The 26,408-nt window shown below is 43.3% G+C and overlaps 1 protein-coding gene across 1 annotated transcript; it reads left to right on the top strand.

Annotated features, from left to right (window-relative positions):
• Positions 1-428: 428 nt before the first annotated feature.
• LOC137504372 (lactoylglutathione lyase-like) lies at positions 429-24,697 on the top strand. The gene is made up of 6 exons (XM_068232704.1): positions 429-639; positions 17,751-17,833; positions 19,512-19,652; positions 21,596-21,660; positions 22,078-22,167; positions 22,374-24,697. The coding sequence occupies exons 1-6, from the start codon at positions 559-561 to the stop codon at positions 22,460-22,462; spliced, it is 549 nt and encodes a 182-aa protein (XP_068088805.1). The 5' UTR covers positions 429-558; the 3' UTR covers positions 22,463-24,697.
• Positions 24,698-26,408: the final 1,711 nt, after the last annotated feature.

Raw genomic sequence — 26,408 nt, 5'->3', positions numbered from 1 at the left:
CATTATAAGTACTACACTAACTACACGTCAGTAGTGCGGCGTATAGACTGTGGTGGATTCAGCGCTCCATCTAGTGGAGAATTATCAGTAGTGGAGAGCACAGTGCGGCGTACCGGATGTGGTGGAGTCAGAGCTCTATCTAGTGGAGCATTATCAGTAGTCAGTACAGTAGTGCTGCGTATGGACTGTGGTGATGTTGAAGCACCATCTAATGGACAAAGTCATATCACTTGACCTAGTCTCGCCCCCCTGTTCCTACGGTCCACACCCTTTACGCCGTGAGCCCCGCCTCTTCATTACTATTCGCTAGGGCGTGCCAGAGCACATGTAGTCACTCTTGTAGCTGTCAGGTGGGGAGCCCCGCCTACTCCTTACTGTCAGCTTCTGACCTCGCCCTTTTCTTATCATCTTCCAGTCTCAAAAGCTAGCCCCGCCTCTCGGCCTATCGTCTCCGCCGCCTCGCCCTTTGGCCCCGCCCCTGTGCTGGGTTATTGGCCGGAGGGTGCAGGCGTGTCCAGGTACTAGTACGACGCTGAGGACGCTCGCTAAGAAGGGAACATGGCGGAGAGTCCTGAGCTGGTCGGGCTGAGCAATGAGGCGGCGTACAAGGCGTGCGAGGAGCCGGACGCCGTCACCAAGGTAACCCCAGATCCGGGCATACAGGAGGGGCTGATCATGGTGGGGGAGGGGATCAGAAAGTGTCAGGGCTGGTGGCAGCAGGGACTGCAGCTCTGGTCACATGTTCCTCTATACTCTGCTCTGCTGTTCAAAGCCTCAATCAGCAGTCCTGGCTCTGGAGGCCGTCCTGTAATTACTTTTCTTTTTGGTTCTCCCATCGTCCAGGCTGTAAAGATTGTTCTCCTAGCTCATTGATCTGCAAACTGGCTCTCCAGCCGTGAAGGAACTACAAGTCCCATTTGCCTTTATGAATCATGTAGCTGTCAAACTCCTGCAATGCATTGTGGGACTTGTAGTTCTGTAACAGCTGGGGATCCAAGTTTGCAAATGTGCAGCTCTGACACTGCCCTGCCCCCCCACCCACGTGATGCACTCTCATTCCCTCCCCTGTGTTACACCAACCTCTGTATAGTTGTCATTAATGGCCAATGAGTCGCTAATAATTCTGGCTTGCTTCTACCTTTACTGCAAATTGTATGTAGTTCCAAGCAACATACAATTTGTATGCAAGCCACAAATATTTGATCCCATTGATGATCTGTGGTGATTACAGAGTGTGCCTGGATTCTAAGCAGAGACCAGTCCCTGCATTGCTCTATATGTCATGACTGATAGGGCTGCGCACCCCAAGACATGAGAAGATGATACCAGAAGTCACCCCCGGATATGAGCGGACAATACCAGATGTCATTGTTCCCTTTATCGCAGTGTATGTTGTGTCTGATTGGACTGCGCACCCCCAGACATAAGGATGATTCCAGATGTCACTGGTCCCTGCATTGCTTTGTGTCTGATAGGACTGCTACCCCCAGATATGAGAATGATAGTGTGTGTGTGTGTGTGTGTGTGTGTGTGTGTGTGTGTGTGTGTGTGTGTGTGTGTGTGTGTGTGTGTGTGTACATACCTCCAGACATGAGGACAGTACCAGATTTTCTGGTCCCTTTACCGCGCTGTATGTTGTGTCTGCTGGGGCTGTGCACCCCCAGACATGAGGACAATACCTGCTCTGCATGGCTCTGTTTATGATAGGACTGCACACCCCAAGACATGAGGACTGTTCCAGATGTCTCTGGTCCCTGCAGTGCTCTGTGTGTTGTCTGATGGGACGGTGCACCCCAAGACATGAGGACTGTACCAGATGTCCCTGCAGTGCTCTGTATGTTGTCTGATGGGACCGTGCACCCCAAGACATGAGAGGACTGTGCCAGATGTCCCTGGTCCCTGCAGTGCTCTGTATGTTGTCTGATGGGACTGTGCACCCCAGACACGAGAGGACGATGTCACCTTGCAACTTAGTGACTTTTGTCTCATGTAGGTTAAATATTACAGGAATTTATGGAAAGGTTCATTGCATTGATTTTCTAGTCTTGTAAATCTCCTCATAACACATTCTATGGGAGGAGAGCGTCACAGGAATGCAGTGTAGAAGATTATACCCGTCCAAAGTGAAGATAATTGTGTATGCCTGCACGCATTTTTAGGGTTGGCGGAGAAGGTGTCCTCAATGGGAGCAGCAAGGTTACAGGCCTGGGAACTCAGGAGGGAAAGGATCTCACCACTGACGTCCGGGGAAGAGGCTTGCAATGGGTGCAGCAGTTTGAGCGCTGTAATAAGCCAGGAGATTTGGGTGCAGCCGGCGCCACCATAGACCGTAATATCAGAACCAGCGTTGTTGCACCAATGGGTTTGGCGTGCAGAGACCACCCCTGGAGTCACAGGGAATCCACAGCAATCATCAAAGGTCCGCACCATCCAAAATTCAAGTTTCATGTTTCTTTATTTATAGCTCTTGTAAAAAGACATGATTAAAAGCAATTCTGCATGATGATGACGCACAGGCGTTTCGATACTACTTTCTCAAATCATTGCAGCATCTGACAATACATTACACACCACACACATCTTATATAGGTCTCGAGTGGACCTGATGGAAGACTTACGATTTGCATATTCATGAGTGAACTCTACCATAGGCTGTGAACACTATCTTTGAATTTTCACAAACAAATCATTAGAAATAGTTAAACCCAATTTCCAACTTCAATTCACATTTCAAACATTTAAAACCACTCTCCAATGTCTCATCTGCTGTTTTTAGCTCCACGGGAGAAGATTATCATATTGTGGGACACTCAACCAATCACCAGTACGCCTACAACGTCCGCCTAAATACGCAATAAAATACGCATATACGCGTACGTCATAGCCAATCATAATCATGCCTACAACGTCCGCATAAAGACTGTTGACGCGTCGCATGCGTACATATGTACGCGTCCAGTCAAGACAAGCGTAAAAACGTCCACAAAGCGACACTTAACGCGTAAAAAACGTGAAAAAAACGCACACAAAATGCAAAGAAACACGCAAAAAACGCGAAAAAGATGCGTAATCAAAAACGTAAAGTTCCAAAAAACGGCACATTGATTGAAAAATGTCTCCACACATGACAACCATCTTCCAACTAAACCTCCATCCATTCAACTCAAGATATGTTATATAATAAGTTTACAAATATCGTATTCACGATTTAACCCCTTGGGTTCCAAGGTATCAAGTCTTTTTATCCAGAAATACTCCCTTTTTAACAACTCCTTTAGTCTGTCACCTCCCCTCCTCTGCGGTGGCACCCCCTCCAAAACCTGTACCCTCAATTGGGACACACTGTGTCCAAATTTACAAAAATGCTCGGAAACAGTCAGTTCCAAATTCTTAGTCCTAATATTTGACTTGTGCGAAGCAATTCTGTCCCTGAGGCACTGGGTGGTTTGACCCACATATCCAGTGCCACAGGGACATTTCAACAAATAGACTACATATCTTGATTCACATGTATAGTATCCATTAATTTTAAATTTCGACCCTCTACTTGGATGTGTAAATGTGTCCCCTTTCACAATGTGACCACAGAGGTGACACCCAAGACAGGGAAACGTTCCCCTCCTGGCAACCACCCCTGCAGTCTCCGTACCAATGTCCCCTCTAACCATCCTATCCCTCAGAGATGGTGCTCTTCTGAAGGACAGGAGTGGATGCACATGAAACTCACGTATTGTGGGCAATCCTTGTTTCAACATTGGCCAGTGTCTATTGACTATAGCACCTATTCTTTCTGACAATACATTGTAAGTAGTAACCAGTGGGATTCTTTCCCTAATATCTGTTCTTCCATTTCTCAGTATGGTTTTCTGTACCCCAAACCTTCCTCTGCAAGCTCTCATATCAAAATCTTTTTCCAAACATATAGCTGGATAGCCCCTGGCCAGAAATTTATATTTCATTTCTTTCACCCTTTGTTCTCTCAACTCCGGGTTGCTTACAATTCTTTCAACTCTCTGGAATTGCCCCTTGGGGATATTTAATTTAACCTGAGGAGTATGAAAGCTGGCAAAGTTAAGAATTGAGTTCCTATCTGTCGGTTTTACAAAAAGATCTGTCTCCAATCTACCCTTCTTTTTGACCACCCAAGTGTCAAGGAAGCTGACTCTCTCATAATCACAATGAACTGTCAAGACAATTTCGGGGCATTTTGCATGCAAATCTTCAACGAAGGAGTCTAGGCTCGAACATGGCCCCGCCCACAAACAAAAAATGTCGTCAATATATCGACGCCAAAAAAGGGCATGTTTACAAAAAACATTACTAGAAAAAACAAAAGCCTCCTCAAATAAACCCATAAATAAATTAGCATAGGATGGGGCCACGTTCGAGCCCATTGCCGTACCCCTTCGCTGTACATAAAAAGAATCTCCAAAAAGAAAATAATTTTTTCTCAATACAATTTTCAACAAAGTAATCAAAAACTTTCTTTCAGCAACAGATAAATCAGTATGAACATCGAAATAGTATCTAATTGCCTCCACACCCCCTTCATGGGGTATGGACGTATACAAAGCACCAACATCCATGGTTACAAGTAATACTTCCTGTTCTACATTTTCAATTTGTCTAATATCCTGCAAGAAGTGTCCCGTATCCCTAATATAGGAATCTAATGTAAGGACAATTGGCCTTAAAGGAATACTTAAGTCAAAAAAAAAAAATGACATTTACTCACCTGGGGCATCCCTTAGCACCCCGAAGCTGGATGGTGCCCTCGCAGCCCCGCTCCGATCGTCCTGTCCCCGCCGGCGGCTACTTCCGGTTCGGCGACAGCCGCCGACAGGCTGGGAACGCGGCTGATTTTCCGCGTTCCCAGCCGCTGCTATCACTCTCTATGCTGCTATAGCGTATATATAGACGCTATAGCAGCATAGAAAGTGATAGCAGCGGCTGGGAACGTTCCCAGCCTGTCGGCGGCTGTCGCCGAACCGGAAGTAGCCGCCGGCGGGGACAGGACGATCGGAGCGGGGCTGCGAGGGCACAATCCAGCTTCGGGGTGCTGAGGGATGCCCCAGGTGAGTAAATGTCATTTTTTTTTTTTTTGACTTAAGTATTCCTTTAATATCCTGTCTAAGAATATGGAGATGTTAGAGAAAACAGAATCTATACTAGACACTATGGGCCTCCCAGGGGGATCTTTCAACCTTTTGTGAATTTTGGGCAAAATATATATAATTGGGACCCTTGGAAACTTCTTAAATCAGAAACTTTTTCAAATCACTGTCAATCAGACCCTGGCTTTCTGCCGACATAACAGTTTCTTCAATTAATTTCTGAATGTCTCTAGTGGGATCACATGATAATTTTTCATATACATCACCATCCTGTAGTTGTCGGATAATTTCTTTCTTGTAGTCCTGAGTGTCCATTATAACGACCGCTCCACCCTTATCAGCTGGCTTTATTGTGATTAATTTATTCTTAGATTATCCCGATTTTTTTTTTTTTTTTTTTTTTTTTTTTTTTTTTTTTTTTTTTTTTTTTTTTTCCTACTCGACGTGGAACTAGCTAGATTTTACAGAGCTTTAAAATTAAAGTATTTTTTGGGAGTCAACCAATTTTTGTCCTACCCATCATCATCTTCTGGCGAGTGTATCAAACTGAGAGAATGGGGCCTAAGGAACAACAGTGCCTTTCTTCCTACATCACATGGCGTAATTGATGGTTTCGCTAACAAGGTGAATCAGGATGTGAAAGAATTACAGGAACTTTTTGAATCTAAAAAGATCAAGAATATCCCATGGAATATGACAAAGGATGAAAAAGTTGCCTTGAATTCACTATCTAAGAATAAATTAATCACAATAAGGCCAGCTGATAAGGGTGGAGCGGTCGTTATAATGGACACTCAGGACTACAAGAAAGAAATTATCCGACAACTACAGGATGGTGATGTATATGAAAAATTATCATGTGATCCCACTAGAGACATTCAGAAATTAATTGAAGAAACTGTTATGTCGGCAGAAAGCCAGGGTCTGATTGACAGTGATTTGAAAAAGTTTCTGATTAAGAAGTTTCCAAGGGTCCCAATTATATATATTTTGCCCAAAATTCACAAAAGGTTGAAAGATCCCCCTGGGAGGCCCATAGTGTCTAGTATAGTTTCTGTTTTCTCTAACATCTCCATATTCTTAGACAGGATATTGAGGCCAATTGTCCTTACATTAGATTCCTATATTAGGGATACGGGACACTTCTTGCAGGATATTAGACAAATTGAAAATGTAGAACAGGAAGTATTACTTGTAACCATGGATGTTGGTGCTTTGTATACGTCCATACCCAATGAAGGGGGTGTGGAGGCAATTAGATACTATTTAGATGTTCATACTGATTTCTCTGTTGCTGAAAGAAAGTTTTTGATTACTTTGTTGGAAATTGTATTGAGAAAAAATTATTTTCTTTTTGGAGATTCTTTTTATGTACAGCGAAGGGGTACGGCAATGGGCTCGAACGTGGCCCCATCCTATGCTAATTTATTTATGGGTTTATTTGAGGAGGCTTTTGTTTTTTCTAGTAATGTTTTTTGTAAACATGCCCTTTTTTGGCGTCGCTATATTGACGACATTTTTTTTGTTTGTGGGCGGGGCCACGTTCGAGCCTAGACTCCTTAGTTGAAGATTTGCATGCAAAATGCCCCGAAATTGTCTTGACAGTTCATTGTGATTATGAGAGAGTCAGCTTCCTTGACACTTGGGTGGTCAAAAAGGAGGGTAGATTGGAGACAGATCTTTTTGTAAAACCGACAGATAGGAACTCAATTCTTCACTTTGCCAGCTTTCATACTCCTCAGGTTAAATTAAATATCCCCAAGGGTCAATTCCAGAGAGTTGAAAGAATTGTAAGCAACCCGGAGTTGAGAGAACAAAGGGTGAAATAAATTTCTTGCCAGGGGCTATCCAGCTATATGTTTGGAAAAAGATTTTGATATGAGAGCTTGCAGAGGAAGGTTTGGGGTACAGAAAACCATACTGAGAAATGGAAGGGCAGATATTCGGGAAAGAATCCCACTGGTTACTACTTACAATGTATTGTCAGAAAGAATAGGTGCTATAGTCAATAGACACTGGCCAATGTTGAAACAAGGATTGCCCACAATACGTGAGTTTCATGTGCATCCACTCCTGTCCTTCAGAAGAGCACCATCTCTGAGGGATAGGATGGTTAGAGGGGACATTGGTACGGAGACTGCAGGGGTGGTTGCCAGGAGGGGAACGTTTCCCTGTCTTGGGTGTCACCTCTGTGGTCACATTGTGAAAGGGGACACATTTACACATCCAAGTAGAGAGTCGAAATTTAAAATTAATGGATACTATACATGTGAATCAAGATATGTAGTCTATTTGTTGAAATGTCCCTGTGGCACTGGATATGTGGGTCAAACCACCCAGTGCCTCAGGGACAGAATTGCTTCACACAAGTCAAATATTAGGACTAAGAATTTGGAACTGACTGTTTCCGAGCATTTTTGTAAATTTGGACACAGTGTGTCCCAATTGAGGGTACAGGTTTTGGAGGGGGTGCCACCGCAGAGGAGGGGAGGTGACAGACTAAAGGAGTTGTTAAAAAGGGAGTATTTCTGGATAAAAAGACTTGATACCTTGGAACCCAAGGGGTTAAATCGTGAATACGATATTTGTAAACTTATTATATAACGTATCTTGAGTTGAATGGATGGAGGTTTAGTTGGAAGATGGTTGTCATGTGTGGAGACATTTTTCAATCAATGTGCCGTTTTTTGGAACTTTACGTTTTTGATTACGCGTCTTTTTTGCGTGTTTCTTTGCATTTTGTGTGCGTTTTTTTCGCGTTTTTTACGCGTTAAGTGTCGCTTTGTGGACGTTTTTACGCTTGTCTTGACTGGACGCGTACATATGTACGCATGCGACGCGTCAACAGTCTTTATGCGGACGTTGTAGGCATGATTATGATTGGCTATGACGTACGCGTATATGCGTATTTTATTGCGTATTTTTGTAGTCTTAGGCGGACGTTGTAGGCGTACTGGTGATTGGTTGAGTGTCCCACAATATGATAATCTTCTACCGTGGAGCTAAAAACAGCAGATGAGACATTGGAGAGTGGTTTTAAATGTTTGAAATGTGAATTGAAGTTGGAAATTGGGTTTTTAACTATGTCTAATGATTTGTTTGTGAAAATTCAAAGATCGTGTTCACAGCCTATGGTAGGGTTCACTCATGAATATGCAAATCGTAAGTCTTCCATCAGGTCCACTCGAGACCTATATAAGATGTGTGTGGTGTGTAATGTATTGTCAGATGCTGCAATGATTTGAGAAAGTAGTATCGAAACGCCTGTGCGTCATCATCATGCAGAATTGCTTTTAATCATGTCTTTTTACAAGAGCTATAAATAAAGAAACTTGAAACTTGAATTTTGGATGGTGCGGACCTTTGATGATTACCATAGACCGTAATAGGAATTCTGGCTATAGCGGCGCACAGTGAGTAACTTCGGCCCCGTCAGAATACTGCTGCTGTTGTGTAGAGCTGGGAGCTCAAGACTGCAAAGATCTCATCACCACAATCCCAGAGAGAGCTCAAGCAGCGATCTCACCACTATAGTACCTTACAGAAGACATTATGAACTGAATTAAATCAGATCATTTTCTGAATTTTTGGACTAGAAATATCATTTATTTATAAATATTAATATTTGTCCAGATATCAGCAGCTAAACCCCTGAGTTCTACAGAGTTTGTATTCAGCATGCAGAGTCTGCAGAGAGGAAGTTCTTATATTCAGGGCTGATTCACACTAGGGTTGCAATGGTATGAAATTCCACGGTATGATAACCGTCAAAACAAAAATACCACGATATACAGTATTGTACAATTATTTGGACCCGGGGCCCCCCTCTGTAGCCAGTAGTAGGTGGTCGCAGCATAGGTAGCCAGGGATAGGTGTAGCGAGTAATAGGTGACCACAGTATAGGTAGCCAGTGATAGGTGGGCGCAGTATAGGTAGCCAGTAGTAGGTGCTCGTAGCAAAGGTAGCCAGGGATAGGTGTAGCCAGTAGTAGGTGCTCACAGCAAAGGCAGTCAGAGATACGTGTAGCCAGAAATAGGTGGCCGCAGCATAGGTAGCCAGGGACAGGTGTTGGCAGTAGTAGGTAGCCAGGGATAGGTGTAGCCAGAAATAGATGGCCGCAGCACAGAGAGCTGGGAGGGAGGGAGAGGGGACACAGCAGCAGGGATAAATCCTCACTTGCCGGCAGCAAGGTCCTTCACCGATGTAAGAGCTTCATTCTACTTCCCGTTCTTGCATCATCTTGTAATAGCACCCAGGGGGCACTGTTTCAAAAAAATGTGATGCAAGAACAGGAAGTACAATGAAGCCAGTACATCGTTCAGGACGGAGCTGGCTGCCTGCAAGTGAGTATTTGTATCCCCGCCGCTGTTCGTGGGCTAGCCGCTGAGTCGCATCCCCGCCGCTACGTCACCCCGCCTCCCGGTCACCCCGCCCCCTTAAACCGGTAAAATGAGATTATGCACAATCAAACCGCGGTATATCGTAATACCGGTATCGCGGCAACTCTAGTTCACACGGGTGGCTGCTGAGCTTTCACTTGGCGCCGCAGCTAACTTTTGAAGGCTTTTGGGAAGTGTTCAAGGCTAGCAGTTCTGGTCTCTGCTATTGTTTCCTGGCGTTTACCGCCTCCGAGACTAGACGCAATACCGGGATCTACCTTTCATGAAAGCCTGCAAAAGCCAGCTCTAAACGCTCCCATTCACTTGAATGGGAAGGCGGTAGATTCCAAAAAACGCAGCGTCTGAAATGCTACGTTAAACGCCACAAAAATGCCAGTGTGAACAAGCCCTTACTGACCCCTAAGGATAACAGAGCCCACCTAGAGGAACAATAGATTATTCCTGGGAGAAGTGGCTTATCTTTGTTAGCACAGCAAGAGGCCTGGAAAAACCTCATAGGAAGTCCAATAAACCGAGGCCAGAATAGTCACTCCTCTGGGGAATAAAACACATTATGAAATAAGTGACCTTTGAAAGCGGATTCTGAGCATCAAGAAAAAGGGTATAAAATAACTGACGTAAAGCACCATACACACACTCAACAGCGGCCTTTTATGCTTTTACAACTTTTGTCTTGAAACGCCTAAAAAAATAAAATAAAAATAAGTTGTGAAAGCATAAGACTGCTGTTGAGCGTTGTGTATGGGGCTTAAAAAAAGTATTTTGCTATTGTTCAAAGAGCTGATAAGTTTCAGTCCATTGCACCGATGATCCCATTCACTTCAGTGGATGGGTCAGCGCTGCGTTTTTGCTCACGACATACTGCTGTGCAAGTGCAACAGTGAGCACGTCACAGTGCAGCCTACGCTTCTGATGTTCTTGCATATCACAAACTATGTGCATTGCCAAAATGTGTATGACAATGCGTATAGTGCAAGCATGGGCAAACTTGGCCCTCCAGCTGTTAAGGAACTAAAAGTCCCACAATGCATTGCAGGAGTCTGACAGCCACAGTCATGACTCATATAGGCAAAGGCATTGTGGGACTTGTAGTTCTGTAACAGCTGGAGGGCCGAGTTTGCCCATGCCTGGTATAGTGTGAGGCCTAGCTCACACAGTATGCAGGCTCTTGTAGATCCGGCAGGGAGACGTTTCTAAGGACTGCTGTAAATGGCTGGTAGAAGTCACCAAGATATTGTGATTGCTTTTTGCAGTCCTATAAAGCCTGCTCAGGGCTCCTCCAGTGTCCTGTGCCTTGTCTTCATTGCCACCAGGAGCGCCTGTACCCTTGGGACCCCGCCACATGTACATGCGGCAGTCACAAAATTGAGGTGGCAAAGGAGGAGGCATGCCAGCAGACAGTTAAACTAAAACACTGCAACACTCACCATAGATCTGAGGGGGAGCACATTACATGGTATTTGTATTAAACAATACCAGCTGCTTGGCAGCCCTGCTGGTCCATTTGGCTGCAGTAGTATCTGAATAACACCAGAAACAAGCATGTGGCCAATCTTGTCAGATCTGACAATAATGTCATATACACCTCATCTGTTGCATGCTTGTTCAGGGTCTATGGCTAAAATTATTAGAGGCAGAGGATCGGCAGGACAGCCAGGCAACTGGTATTGCTTAAAAGGAAATAAATATGGCAGCCACCATATACCTCTCACAGCCTCTTAACAGATTTCCAGGCATGTGTCAGAATGCGGTTTAGACGCAGCGTCAGCAGAATATTCAAACTTTGCAGCTATCCTATGAAGGACTATTTTTATTTAACGGGATGAAGATTTTATTACTATTCACCCTTTTTATGGAAACTATGCAGAGTTCTGTGATCATCATCTCGCCAGAAAGTCTGTAGTCTGGCAGAGGCTTTAGATTGTGAGCTCCTCTGAGCGGCGTAACTGGTGTGAATCAGTCAAAGCACTCTGTGAATTATAGCAAGAAATGTCAGAGCCATAAAAACATGTTCTAATAACAATAATCATCAGATTAGTCTCTGCCAGGGCGTTGCCTGTATTCACCGGCTGTAACTGCCCTCTCTGCCGCATTTCACATGCCATAGCCTTTATTGTCCAGCAAGGCTCAATCATTGGGGGAAGGGCTTCTTGCAAGGGGTGGGATTTGTCTGAGTCCGGAAAGTAGTAGTGTAAATAAATCTAAACCTTTTTGAAAATTACTTAAAGGATACCCGAGGTGAGAAAAAAAACTAATGAAATAAACAATTGTTTCTATCCTCCTTCTCCTAAAAATGACTTTTAAAGATATTACGCAGCTTTATTTTATATTTGAATCTACTTTGTAAGTTTTTACTGTTTTTATTGGTTTTGCTCAATGACTCATTCATTGAAGTATGCCAGAGCTAAAATCTATAAACTATTGACTTTTTTTTTTATCTCTTTCCTGCTCTCAGAAGCCATTTTCTGCTAGGAAAGTGTTTTTTATAGTTGTAATTTCTTATCAGTGAGGGTCACACTGTAGTCTGACAGTAACTGCCACTTGCATACCTGATGTTTAACTATTTCAGGCAGAGAAAGAAAAACAGGAACACAGTATAGTTATTTGTGTGCTAGGGGCTGTACATACACATGTCTATATCATCATGTCACATTTGGGGGGGGGGGGGGGGGGGTCTGATCAATAGTGAAATACATTTGCTTTAATTACACCCTTTTTATGATATGGGTTTGTCACCCTCAGTGTGCGTACAATGAGCTGCTACACTGTGCCTGTACTAATAGTTAGCAAGCTACAGTGTGTGCTGGTCTCTGAGTAATCTGTCAAAAACTTTCCCCAGTATGAAGGTTAAACTGACTTTGTAGGTCCATAATTGCCTTTTATTCTAGTGCTCGTAGCTTCTGTGGACCTTTCTGTTAAGGGTTTCTGCAAAGTCAGGATAAGCAGTAGGTAAAGTAGATATACCTGTATGCTGGAGTAAAAGCAACATTATCAACTAAATTCTGTATACTGCATTTATTTATCATTATCCTTATAAAGACACACATGTATTTGCAGGATGGATCACTTGAAACAATCATGTGTTTTAATGAACTAAGCATATACATGTCCTTCTCAAAAATTAGCATATTGTGATAAAATTCATTTTCTGTAATGTACTGATAAACATTAGACTTTCATATATTTTAGATTCGTTACACACAACTGAAGTAGTTCCAAGCCTTTTATTGTTTTAGTATTGATGATTTTGACATACAGCTCATGAAAACCCAAAATTCCTATCTCAAAAAATTAGCATATTTCAGCCAACCAACAAAAGACGTGTTTTTAAAACAAAAGTCGACCTTCAAATAATTATTTTCAGTTATGCACTCAATACTTGGTCGGGAAACCTTTTGCAGAAATGACTGCTTCAATGCGGCGTGGCATGGAGGCAATCAGCCTGTGGCACTGCTCAGGTGTTATGGAGGCCCAGGATGCTTCCATAGCGGCCTTAAAGGGAAGGTTCAAGCAAAAAAATAAAGTTTCACTTACCTGGGGCTTCTACCAGCCCCAGGCAGCCATCCTGTGCCCTCGTAGTCGCTCACTGCTGCTCCAGTCCCCTGCTGGCAGCTTGCCGACCTCGGAGGTCGGCGGGACGCATTGCGTACATTTTTACGCATTCCTGCTAGTGCAGGAACATTAACACATACATTTTTAGGCATTACCGGTTCAATGCGTAAATTTTTTATCTATTGTTTACCCCCCACCCTCCCAAAACTACCCAAATAAGATGTTTACTATAAAAAAAAAAAATTACAATGAAAAAAAAAAATGTAAATATTTACCTAATTGTGGCCATACATGGTACAATAAAAACGTTCGATTTTTCCCGTTTATTCGATTTAAATGATCGAATTGAATGAAAGTTGAAAATATTTTTTTTTCCGATCAAGAAATTCGAACGATTATCCCGTTTTTTTCGGGAAAAATGATCGGACATGCTGGAAAAATCTTTATAGTCGATCTAATGGAATAATCGAACTAAATTATCTAATTGAAAAATTGTACCATGTATGGCCACCATAAGGGTCGAAACTTTTTAAATATCAATGTAAAGATGAAATATTTCTAAATTTTTTTTTAATTTTTTTTTTATTTTAAACTTAATAGTGATAGATGCAAAATGGAAAAAATGCACCTTATTTCCAAATAAAATATTGTCACCATACATTGTGATAGGGACATAATTTTAACGGTGTAATAACCGGGACATATGGGCAAATACAATACGTGAGTTTTAATTATGGAGGCATGTATTTTAAAACTATAATGGCTGAAAACTGAGAAATAATGAATTTTTCCATTTTTTTTTTCTTATTCTTCCTGTTAAAATGCGTTTACAGTAAAGTGGCTCTTAGCAAAATGTACCCCCCCCCCCCCCCCCAAAGAAAGCCTAATTGGTGGCGGGAAAAACAAGATATAGATCAGTTCATTGTGATAAGTAGTGATAAAGTTATAGGCTAATGAATGGGAGGTGAACATTTCTCACGTGAAAACCACGGAACCTGAATGGGTTAAAGTGGATCCGGGGTGAACTTTTACACATTGCATAATTGTGTTCCTTTCCTATTGTTTATAAAGCATTCCTCAAGCCAAATACTTTTTTGTTTTGGGCCCGTTCACACTACACGCTTTTCCAGCCGCGTTTTGGAAACGCGTGCGGGTGGCCCGACACGCACGACATCAGACAGTGCATAGAGTGCACTGTCTGATGTTCACACTGCATGCGTTCCGGACCTGTGCGGTCCGGGAACGCATGCTGCACGCAGATTTAGCAAAAGCGCGCGGCTGTCCCATTCACTTTTCAGTGATGGGATCAGCCCTGCAACGCATACAAACGCGGATGGCGTGCGTTCGTACGCGTTGCGTTCCACATGCGTGGCCATCCGCGTTTGTAATGTGAATCGGCCCTAATACACTCTAATTCCCTATAAACTAAAAAAGCCACACCCACAGGCTTTCAGAGAGCCAAGGCAGTAGCAAGGGCATGTTACTTGTTTATAGTTAGTTTTTCATCTCGGATCCGCTTTAAGCTCATCCAGAGTGTTAGGTCTTGCGTCTCTCAACTTTCTCTTCACAATATCCCACAGATTCTCTATGGGGTTTAGGTCAGGAGAGTTGGCAGGCCAATTGAGCACAGGAATACCATGGTCAGTAAACCATTTACCAGTGGTTTTGGCACTGTGAGCAGGTGCCAGATCATGCTGAAAAATGAAATCTTCATCTCCATAAAGCTTTTAAGCAGATGGAAGCATGAAGTGCTCAAATCTCCTGATAGCTAGCCGCATTGACCCTGCCCTTGATAAAACACCGTGGACCAGCAGCTGACATGGCACCCCAGACCATCACTGACTGTGGGTACTTGACACTGGACTTCAAAAGTTGCTTTCATCCAAAAAAAAGTACTTTGGACCAGGGCTGTGGAGTCGGAGTCGTGGAGTCGGGCAATTTTGGGTGCCTGGAGTCGGAGTCGGGAAAAAATGCACCGACTCCAACTCCTAATGAATTTGTAACTGTAATTAAAATAGATAAAATGTTCTATTTCTCAGATAAGTCATTAAAAATGTGTATATATACAGTAATAGCTGTGCTTAGTCCACAAAAATGAAATAAACCAATCAAAATTAGTTACTTGTGCTGCTTCAATAAAGCAGTCCCCGTATTTTTAAGGTCAGATATACATATCTGATTGTGACTGTATATATGATGCGTACACAGGAATCTCTTATATATACTAAATAACATCTATGCTGTAAGAATAAAGCCTGATGTGTAGCTGTGTCACTAATAGAGATGGTCAATGAGATGGAAATAATTCTGCACTGATGCTGATTTATGCAAATGTATGCACTCCCTTTGCTGATGAAATCAAATAATTTGATATGTTATTAAAATTTGGTTTGGTGACTACAAATTAAAGGGTACCTGAGACGGATGAAAAGTAAAGTTTTATACATACCTGGGGCTTCCTTCAGCCCCCTTCAGGCTAATCAGTCCCTCACTGTCCTCCACCACCCGGATCTTCTGCTATGAGTCCTGGTAATTCAGCCAGTCAGCGCAGTCCGGCCGCATGCCACTCCCACAGCCAGGAACATTCTGCCCCTGCGCAATAGTGCTGCACAGGTGTAGTATGCTCCTAGCGGTGGAGTGTGTTCATGCACACTACGCCAGACTGGCTCAAGTACCTGGACTCATAGCAGAAGATCCAGGTGGTGGAGGAGGACAACGAGGGACTGATTATCCTGAAGGCGGCTGGAGGAAGCCCCAGGTATGTATAAAACTTTAATTTCATCTGTCTCAGGTTTACTTTGTTACACAGTAGTACTATACTCTACATATGCACTCCTCACAGAGCTGCAGGGAATCCACTGAGAATGCTGTGCACATTGAACACAGAGGTGTTGTCTGTTTACAATCTCCTCATTCCCCTGCAGAGTACCTGCACATCATTCTTACATGTACCCACACTTACATTGCCTAGGGCCTGATAGATGTTCTTTGTTCCGGTTTGTACCTTTTACAAGTACTATTACTAAGGACTAGTTTTAGTCTAAAGGGAATACATATAGTAGTCTACATATCCTTCTCACTTCAGTTGTCTTGTAAAATTCCTAAGCGTTGGCAGTTATGAGACGAATTTCATGTTACATACTTTTAATCAACAAAATTTTATATGCAAATTAGAGGAGTCGGAGTCGGTGGAATCCTAAACTGAGGAGTCAGTCGGTGGATTTTTGGACCGACTCCACAGCCCTGCTTTGGACCACTGAGCAACAGTCCAGTGCTGCTTCTCTGTAGCCCAGGTCAGGCGCTTCTGCCGCTGTTTTTGGTTCAAAAGTGGCTTGACCTGGGGAATGCGGCACCTGTAGCCCATTTCCTGCACACGCCTGTACACGGTGGCTCTGGATGTTTCTACTCCAGACTCAGTCCACTGCTTCTGCAGGTCCCCCAAGGTCTGGAATCGATCCTTCTCCACAATCTTCCTCAGGATCCGGTCACTTCTCGTTGTGCAGAGTTTTCTGCCACACTTTTTCCTTCCCACAGACTTCCCACTGAGGTGCCTTGATACAGCACTCTGGGAACAGCTGATTCATTCAGAAATTTCTTTGTGTCTTGCCCTCTTGCTTGAGGGTGTCAGTGATAGCCTTCTGGACAGCAGTCAGGTCGGCAGTCTTACCCATGATTGCAGTTTTGATTAATGAACCAGGCTGGGAGTTTTTTAAAGCCTCAGGAATCTTTTGCAGGTGTTTAGAGTTAATTAGTTGATTCAGATGATTAGGTTAATAGCTCGCTTAGAGAACCTTTTCTTGATATGCTCATTTTTGAGATGGGAATTTGGGGTTTTCATGAGCTGTATGCCCAAATCATCAATATTAAAACAATAAAAGGCTCGAACTACTTCAGTTGTGTGTAATGAATCTAAAATATATGAAAGTCTGTTTATCAGTACATTACAGAAAATAATAAACTTTATCACAATATGCTAATTTTTAATTTTTTTTTAAAAGGACCTGTACATGTTTATATGGTTAACATTTACCTGCAAACCTATGATAGACTGTGACAAGGGTAAGTACCCCTTGAATCCAGCATGTGCCTCCCACCGAACCCTTTCCCAGTTAGAAGCACCGTAACAACCACCATAAGAATGTAATATGTTAGTCAGAATACCTACATTTACACTAATCATCCCGGTTTCAGCATCTGACACACTTCCCATAGCTATATATTGCTAAGTGTTGGTATGCAGCCCCGCCCTCCCAGTGATGTTTAGCCTAGGCTAGTTATGCATCCTTCTGCCCCAGAGCATTCTGGGAGACCAGGTGCTGTTTCTTCCCACTTCCGAATGCACAGCGATGAATCTGCCAAGCAGTAAATATGTCGCCACCTGTGATATATTTCAGAATGTAAATCGGAGAGGAGAAAGATTTTACAATTGGCAAACACTGAGTAAATAAGTAATAAAGAAATCGTATAAAAATAAATCTGTTTTACTTATTAAATTACATTCCGTAAAGCTCTCGTTTGAGCTCCTGGGGTCAGCACAGGTCTGGGGGGATAGATCCAGTGTATGATGGGAAGTAGTTCTGCTCTCCTGGATAAGTATTTGGATGGCGCAGCTTATGTAAGGTCACAGCTAAATATATTTTGGCTGCTGCTGGTCTGACATTTACCTGTCACCTCTCCTTTCCAGGACTTCATGATGCAGCAGACCATGCTACGGATCAAAGACCCCCTGAAGTCTCTGCCCTTCTACACCAAGTGCTTGGGCATGACGTAAGTGGCCGCTCCCTGAACTCTACCTGTACTCTGGGTGTTAACTACACTGATCTGTGTTTACCCCAGTGAGAATGAATGGAATGATGGCGGATGACTAGCCATGGATCAGGCCTCACCAGACTAGCCTCACCCTCCTCTTTATTTGTCCAGAGATAAGACTGGTAAATTACCCATAATGCTCTGGGCCCAGTGCAGCGGCATGGTTTGTGATTTGTGTGGGCAAAAATGGTTATGAGAAAAAAAAATCAAACACATAGGCACGTGAGGATTGGCACATGAGCAGACATGCAGTCATGTGAGAATTGAAATATATGCCAGTCCCCCCCCCCCAATACTTTTTATTAGCATTAGACATCATAAACCTATTAATTTAGAAGTAACTTAAAGGGAACCTAAAATGAGGCTTCCATGTTTATTTCCTTAAGCAATACCAGTTGCCTGGCTATCCTGCTGATCTCTTTGGCTGCAGTAGTGTCTGAATCGCACACCTGAAACAAGCATGCAGCTAATCCAGACAGACTTCAATCAGAGCACCTGGTCTGCTGCATGCTTGTTCTCAGGGTCTATGGCTAGAAGTATTAGAGGCAGAGGTTCAGCAGGACAGCCAGGCAATATACATTGTTTAAAAGAAAACAAATAAAGCAACCTCTATCAATTTTGCTTTAGGTTCACTTTAAAGGTAAGAAATACAATGTTCTTACAAAAAACAAAATCCCTCTTTCTTTTTCACTCACATACACACACACACTCACCTGTAACCTTTAAAAAAAAAAAAAAAAAAAAAAAAGTTAGGTCAGGCGACAATAACCTTTTTGGCTGAGAGAGCCATAAACGCCACATATTTTAGAATGTAATTCTGTAAGAGCCATACAATGTTTCAAACTGGCACAATGTGCATGCGCAGCAGAGGGCTCACGTCCCTGTTGCCATGGTGATGTGTATACAGCTGATCCTCCGGGCAGCGGAAGTGTCAGACACGTCTTCAGCTTCTCTTGGGTTTCAGGAGCATCAGCAATTTCCCAGACAGGAGAAATGCCACTAACAGTTTGTACGATTAGCTAGCTGACTTTGGGGTTGATTTACTTTGTAGGATGCGATCCCTGCGCTTTGGCCCAATAGACTGCCTGTCAAGTGACAGGCAGCCTATTGGGCCAATCAATGTGTGGGGATCTCGTTCTACAAAGTCACTGGACCTGACAGGGTCCAGAGTGGGACTACTTTGAAATGTTTACTTGCGCTGCCACACTAAGCTGGATGAGTTACCACCTGCTGATCCCTGCAGAGGTGATAGAGCTTTGCATTAAAGGGTTTACACATTGTAAAATAAGTACTCTTGAAGAGAGCATCCTAAATGCGCCTCCCAAATCTGGTTCTGCCCATAGCGGTTTTCTGAATCTTTAGTGCAAACAGATGTCTGTCTGTGCAGAGATGACCCATTTATTGTCTGCAGTAGCTGTCTTTTAGAAACATCAGCTGTCACAATGGTAGTTTTTAAAATAATAAATGGCGATCTGTGTGACAGATGGCGGGTTCTGCAGCTCTGGTCGGAGTGAGAGGATGCTGTGTATCATTAGATCTGTAGAACAAGACAGATGTGATTGGATGAAGGGCAGCTTTGTTCAATTTTTGCTTTTGTTTATTTCTTTAGATAATTGATTATGTTGTTTCATCTCAGCCTCCTGGACAAGTTTGACTTTCCGTTGATGAAATTCTCTCTGTACTTCCTGGGCTATGAAGACAAGAAGGACATCCCAGAGGACCCTCAAGAGAGGAAAGCCTGGACCTTCTCCCGCAAAGCTACGCTGGAACTAACACAGTGAGTGGCTCAGATCAGAACATAAATTATTATTCAGGATTTCCATTATTACTGCGATTATCCTGGTTTCAGCACCAGAAACACATCCCATATTTTTATATTGTAACCCTGCCCTCCCAGTGATGTTTTGCCTAGGCTAGTCATGCAGTCTCCTCCCCCAGAGCACTGTAGGAGATCATGTGATGTTCCTGCTCACTTCAAGCGGGTGTGGGGGGGGGGGGGGGGGAGGAGGGGCTGGTAGACAATCCCACAGTGACTCACCTTGTCTGCAGTGACGATGGCAGCATCACTCATAAATGTAGAGTGAACCTGAGGCAGCAATTAAAAGCCCCAGTTGCTTAAGAGGCTTCCTGTATCCTCCTCTGGACCGCTGCTCGGGACCCTCTTGAAGATTGCATCCACGCTCCTCTTCATGCCCACACATGGCTACACTGAGCAGTAGCACAGAGTGGCTCATCCAAACTAATGCACAGTGTGGCCATAGATGGGGGCACTATACACGCAGCCTTACCACCTCCGCAGCGCTGGCTGCTCAGTCTGATTCTGAACGTGACTAGTGACTCCCACCCCTATCCCCACCTGACAACTGCCTGGCCTCTGTATTTATGCATAAACCAGGCATTGTGTACATCTATATCCTGTACCTATTTCTTCAGAATGACTCACGATAAATTATTCTTTTGTTCTAGCTACCAGGTCACATTGACTGTCTACACGGTTTCATTATATAGAATGACAGTATTTAAAGCATGACTGAATTGGCGTGATGTGAGATAATTGCGGGTGCATAAAGTACTAGTCCTGCTAATAACTTATCCCAGTTTTTTTTTTTTTTTTTTGTTTCCTTCTTCTTTCTTTAGCGAGGGTTAGAGGAGCTGTCAGACATACTATATCAGAAAAAAAATCCACATATATTTAAGTAGATAAATACTTGCTCTACTTACATAACATATGTATTGCACTGTCCACGTTTTTGATTTTAGTAATTTTTGATTTTATCTACAGTAAAAAAAGAGAAAATCCTTCTTAGCATTTTCCATTTGAACTGTTGCTATTTTGAAACAAATCCTCCATTTAATTTCCTCCTTTACTTTCCTCTGCCTGATTGTGTATGCATTGCCCGTCCTCCACTATAGAAAGTGCATTGTCTCAGCATGAAAAATATTGGCCAATCAGAGAGGAATAGAGGTGTGTGTGTGTGTGTGGGGGGGGGGGGGGGGGGGGGGTGTCTGAGGGTAAAGTAGAGAAGCAAAAAAAGAACAACCCAGCATGCCCTGCAACTTCCTTTGTATGGCAATGTACCAAATAAGAGTCGGGTAACCTGGGGAATTATCATTTATCAGCAAGAAAAGTAATACTGATTTTAACTTTTGGATTGCCTGGCTAGCATCCTTACTGCTTGTTTACAACATAAAAATAAAGAATTGATTTTATGCCCGACAGTTACACTTTTTGTTTTTCTCTCAAAGTTTATTGAACAAAGTAGGAAAATTACAGCCAACAGTAATCATTTGAACAGAATAGCAAATATGTCAGACGCTTGGGTATAAGGGCCGACTGTTCTACTCTTAACCTCTTAAAGGAGTCATCAGGCAGTATTAAAGAGAAGAAGTGCTACTTACAAGGGGCTTCCTCCAGCCCCAAGCTCCCAGCATGTCTCGCGCCACAGCTCTGCAGTCAGCCGGTCGGCGCAGCTCCGTCCCCATCGATGACGTCAGGGCGACCTCCAGGTCGGCCTGTACTGCGCCTGCGTGAGCGGCGCTATCAATCACCGCCACGTGGGCCAGAGCGGACCACGCAGACGCTGATGTAATGTTCTTTCTCTGTGATGTGTATGGAGATACAGCTGCCTGCATGTGGGCACTTACCTCCACTACACTGCCCTGTTATTGGCATTACCAGTTCCTTCCTTACACTGACCTCTCCTATTCTTTATCCGGCAGTAACTGGGGAACGGAGAATGACGAGAAGCCGTATCACAATGGGAACTCAGACCCTCGAGGATTCGGTACGTAATCGCTTCACGAAAACCCAGAGCTGATAGGAGATGCATTTATACGTCAGTGTTCTGAATAGCCTGAGATCAAGTTAGCTGTCCAGTGACACTGCCCCCTAGTGGGACCTCTGCTCCCTCCAGGGCTTTGCATGTTACTGGGGAAATAAAGATGAGAAATAAAGAGTAATATCTCTTGCTGGGTGACAAACTACAATAAAAACGTAATGGTGGTTTTAAAATGTTCTACTCCTTTTTTTTTTTTTTTTTTTGGAGGGGGGGGGGGGGGGGGAGAGGAGGAGGAGAAGGAGACAGAGACAGCCTTAGCTGGGGTTACTTATTGACTTGCTAACACTTCCCCTTCGCCGGCACCTCCTGGACCTCTATAGGTGTCAGTCTCTGTAGAGGTGACATCTCTTCTCTCTTGTGCAGGTCACATTGGAATCGCTGTCCCTGATGTCTATGCTGCTTGTAAGAGATTTGAGGAACTTGGAGTCACCTTTGTGAAAAAGCCTGATGACGGTGAGGGCATCTTCTTCATTTGTTTGTTCTGAAATGGCTTTTAAAGTGATCTTTAAGTGCAGGAAAGAAGTTTAGCTTTCTTACTTTTAGGCTTCTTCCAAGCCCTTGTCTTCTAGGTCCCTTAGTTCCTTTGCCCCCCCCCCCTCCTTCTCTCTGTACAAATCATTGATTATTAATAATAATTTATTTTTTCCTTTTGCCTTCAGGAAAGATGAAAGGATTGGCATTTGTCCAAGATCCAGATGGCTATTGGATAGAAATTCTCAGCCCCAACAACATGGTGTCCATCATCTAAAGATCTGAGTCCGTTTCCTGTTCCCAGCCAGACGGTCACCCCAAACACTACATGATGGCACTGGAACTGCCAGCATTATGTGACTCTTCATTTTACAGCTCATCCTTCTGATATTTATACTTGAATGTTGCTTAAAGGATACATGATACTTATTGTTTACATAATCTTCACATATCTATCAGCAGTCTAACAATGTACTCTGCTGCTCTGCCATCATTTTCATGCCGATCCCTGTCATTTCTACCCCTTGTTCTGCTCTCCCTAAGTGTTTGAAAGCGTTACACTCATATCTGTGATCTATAGATCTGGTCTGACAATTTCTTTCTGCAGATCTTGAATGCTCTGTCTGGGCAGACTGGATTGACAGGAAGTGATGTGCAATGATCAGTGATCAAATCTGTGGAATGGGTATGTTGGTGAAGCTTTCAACCAGGGATGGGTAGCCGTGTGGGGTGATCTGTGGAGAAGGTGGCAGAGGTCTGGTTTACAGGCAGCTGCTAAAGGGAGAGCAGACTTAGAAAAAAAGACAATGTAGGGGGTAAGATCTCTTCAGAGGGGCAAAATATCACTCATTAATGGCCATGGGGTTAATTTGGGGCATGCAAAAAAAAATAAAATGTAAGCGCCCTCCAAATCAGTGTGATCCTAGCCAGCATCGTAGTACTGCTCTAGGACTAGCTGAGCATGCTGAGTTTAGATTCTCTCCCTGTGGAGAATTTGCAAAGTGTTTAAAGTTGCTCCTTTCTGGACATTGCTGTTAAATATTCCAGTGGGTTTGATATTCCGATCAGGCATATGAGCAGTCAGACCTCAGCATTTTCAAAGCACATTCATATTTTATTTTTTTTCCCAAATGAAAATTCTTATCAAATTAATTTTAAATGTTTAAAACGATGCAGAATTGTCTTGTGGCCAATAGTACAGACACAGCAATAAGTGGCGAGCCTAAACGGCAAAGTTTGGTTAAACCGGAATTTGCCAGGACTGAACTGAGGCTTTCGCAGGGGATTCACCTGATTCATTTCCAGCTTGCAAGTAGGATCAATGCAAATTGTATGAGGTTGCGTTCACCTTAGGATGTTGCGGTGCTGCAGTATAAAGTCTTATAACGCAGCTTACTGCACTGCGATGAAAAGGGTATGCGATGTTTGCGGTGCAATGTTAGTGTTGCATGGTAACGTAGCGTTATGGTAACGCAGTGCATTACCTCTAAACACAGACTTTTCAAACAGCATACTTTTCATTGCCTGTATGCTTTACTGTACCTACTTTATGCAACGTTAATGCAGTATTAATCTGCATTACCACTTTTCGGTTGCATTGTAATCTTGCATTACTTTACAACGCAAGTCCCACTGAACCTAAGAAATTGGAACAATAAAAAGCACTTTGGATTGGATTCAATTTGAATGCAAGTCTGAATGATAAGCTTCTCATGACCAGCTCCACTGCTGGTTAATCAGAAGCCCTGAGGCCTTGTTCACATCTAAAATCGAAATTGCAAACGCAAGCATATTGCGAATTTGTGTGCAATTTTCCTCGCCCCCCCCCCCTTCCCGCCGCTTCACTGTGCTCTACAATTTTGTGCAAAGCGCTTTTGTAGAGTGATTGCGTTGACCTGGAAAAGAATAAATACAATGTATTCTTTAAAACGCTCACGCAATCGCTGCATAAAGCGTTTTTTTTTTTTTTTTGTGAACATTTAGCGCTCTTCCTATAACTTCCATTAGAGTAAAATCGCCCCAAAAAATGGTACAGGCAGCGCTTTGTGGAGTGTAAAGCGGACAAAATGCGCTGATATGAACCTTCTCATACAGATTCATTGCACAAGCGCTTTGTGGGCAATTTTGAAAATCTCCTGCGCTTGAAATATGGCCGAAAACGCCCCTAGATGTGACCACACCCTCAATCTTATTGGCCCTCTGCAAAGCTAAAGTTCAACTACTGCAAATTCTGGTTCATCCAGAATCAAAATGTACGGCTTTACTGGAATGTTAGGCTGGCTGGTAGCAGCCAATCAGAGTTGCCATGGCTTGGTACACTGACTATATGTAGTGGGGGTATGGGGCAGCCAGAGGCTGGCTGTACATTGCTGATTATGCATCAGTGTTAGAGGTAATGCAGAAATCTAGTGCCTTCTCACAAGCACCTTAGTGTTAAACCCGTAATGATGTGAGCGTGTCAGATGATCAAACCACTTCCCAGCTGACAACCAATAAATGGTGTTAAAACATTGCCGGTGTGTGTTTATATTCTGTTTTGTCCCCCCCCCCCCCTTCCTATTTGTGTTTGTTGGCTATTGTATTATCTCACTTGTAATCAGATCTAAGTCGGGGAGGATCAGACTATTTATGATGCAGTGATGAAATCCGGGATGAGCTGGCAAGTACAGCATCCAGTTTTGTGAAAGTGCACCTGTGTTGGTGGGTGTAGGCCGTGCTAGAGAGTGTTAGCTCACGAACGTCGCCGATGCTCAGCAGTGTGCAGCTAATCGCCTACCCAGCATCTCCACTTTTACAGCCGCAAGGTCCAGTGTATTGGCTCAGCACATTGACTGAGGCTCAGTTTTGCCTTAGGCGAAACTGAATGTTAGTACTTGCTGGCTTAAGGTACCCATACACTGGTTGATTTCTGCCATCGATATATGGCCAATTCGACCACTCTGATCGAATCGGCTAGAACAGGCACCATCGATTGACCAATTTCAATCGGTCCGGTTGGTAAATCTAGGCTAATCGCAATAGCCCATAGCGTTGCATTGGATCGACTAGTGCAGCAATGCATTTTGATGGATTTTCCATAAATTTCATATTAAAGTCTACTGGAAATCTGTTCCCAGTGTGTGGCACACATCAGATTCAACCTGACCGTAATCTTTCCAATGGTTTAATCTGTTGCAAATCTATAAGTGTATGGTACCTTTAGGCTAGGTACACACGAGAAGTCTTTGGAAAATGAAAGATCAAAGGCCAATTTTACCATCTTTCATGTAGTATGAGAGCCATACCTACAGTCTATTCTCAAGCTGAGTACACCCATCAGATACAGATCTTTGCAAACCAAGGAATGGATCGGTCACAGATTTGTCAGGAAGGTTTGAAAGGCTGATCTTTCTAAAGATGCTGAACACATGCAAAAGATCAGTTCCTGCATATTGCTTTCATAGGGTTGGTGCACACCAAGATTGGTTCTGAGCGGTTTTAAAAACGATAGTTTGAAAAGCGCTTGGGTAATGTATTTCAATGGGATGGTGCACACCAGAACTTTTTTTTTTTTTTTTTTTTTTTCCCCCCAAAATGCAAACTCTGGTCCTGCAGCCTTTTTTTTAGGATTTTTGAGGTGATTCTGCCTCAATGTTAAGTGGAAAACCGCTCTGAAAAACGCTACATCAGAGCGGTTTTCCAAGCCCTTTTTTTTTTTTTTTTTTTTTTTACAGAAGCTGTTCAGTAACAGCTTTACTGTAACTAAATATCAAATCTGCTACACAAACACTCCAAAAAACGCTAGGCATGTTTAGAAAATTTCTTAGGGCCCATTCACACTTGCAAAACGCTAGCGTTTGCTAGCGTTTTGATCTGGTGATTTTTGGCGATTAACGTGAAATTGCCATTCACAATCGCGTGTTGCACTTCTATAGCACTAAATGTGATTTGCCAGGAAATTGCCTGAAAATGGTGCAGAGTACAATTTTGCGTTTGGCGATTTGCATTAATAGCCAGCGATCGCCCAAGTGAGAACGGGCCCATAGGGTATTAAGGCACTAGCGCTTTAAAAAGCCCTTGAGCGTTTTGCCGAAATTGCCGGCAAAACGCTCAGATATGAACGTAGCCAAAACATACCCTAGAATTGCTTGTTGTGCACTGGCCCATAGTCTGATATCTGGAGATCTCATACACACCTTTTTTAACAAACCGTCATCTGCAGATCGGATCCACCAGGATGTACC

This window comes from Hyperolius riggenbachi, chromosome 4 (assembly GCF_040937935.1).
Source record: "Hyperolius riggenbachi isolate aHypRig1 chromosome 4, aHypRig1.pri, whole genome shotgun sequence".
In the NCBI taxonomy this organism is placed as follows: Eukaryota; Metazoa; Chordata; class Amphibia; order Anura; family Hyperoliidae; genus Hyperolius; species Hyperolius riggenbachi.
This window is presented reverse-complemented; position numbering and strand designations above follow the sequence as displayed.

Excerpts from the sequence above, each read along its gene's own strand:
- LOC137504372 (XM_068232704.1), top strand. The coding sequence starts at position 559 with ATGGCGGAGAGTCCTGAGCTGGTCGGGCTGAGCAATGAGGCGGCGTAC. Across the intron at positions 17,834-19,511 it reads ACCAAGTGCTTGGGCATGAC|CCTCCTGGACAAGTTTGACT; the intron begins GTAAGTGGCCGC and ends GTTTCATCTCAG. Across the intron at positions 21,661-22,077 it reads CTCAGACCCTCGAGGATTCG|GTCACATTGGAATCGCTGTC; the intron begins GTACGTAATCGC and ends TCTCTTGTGCAG.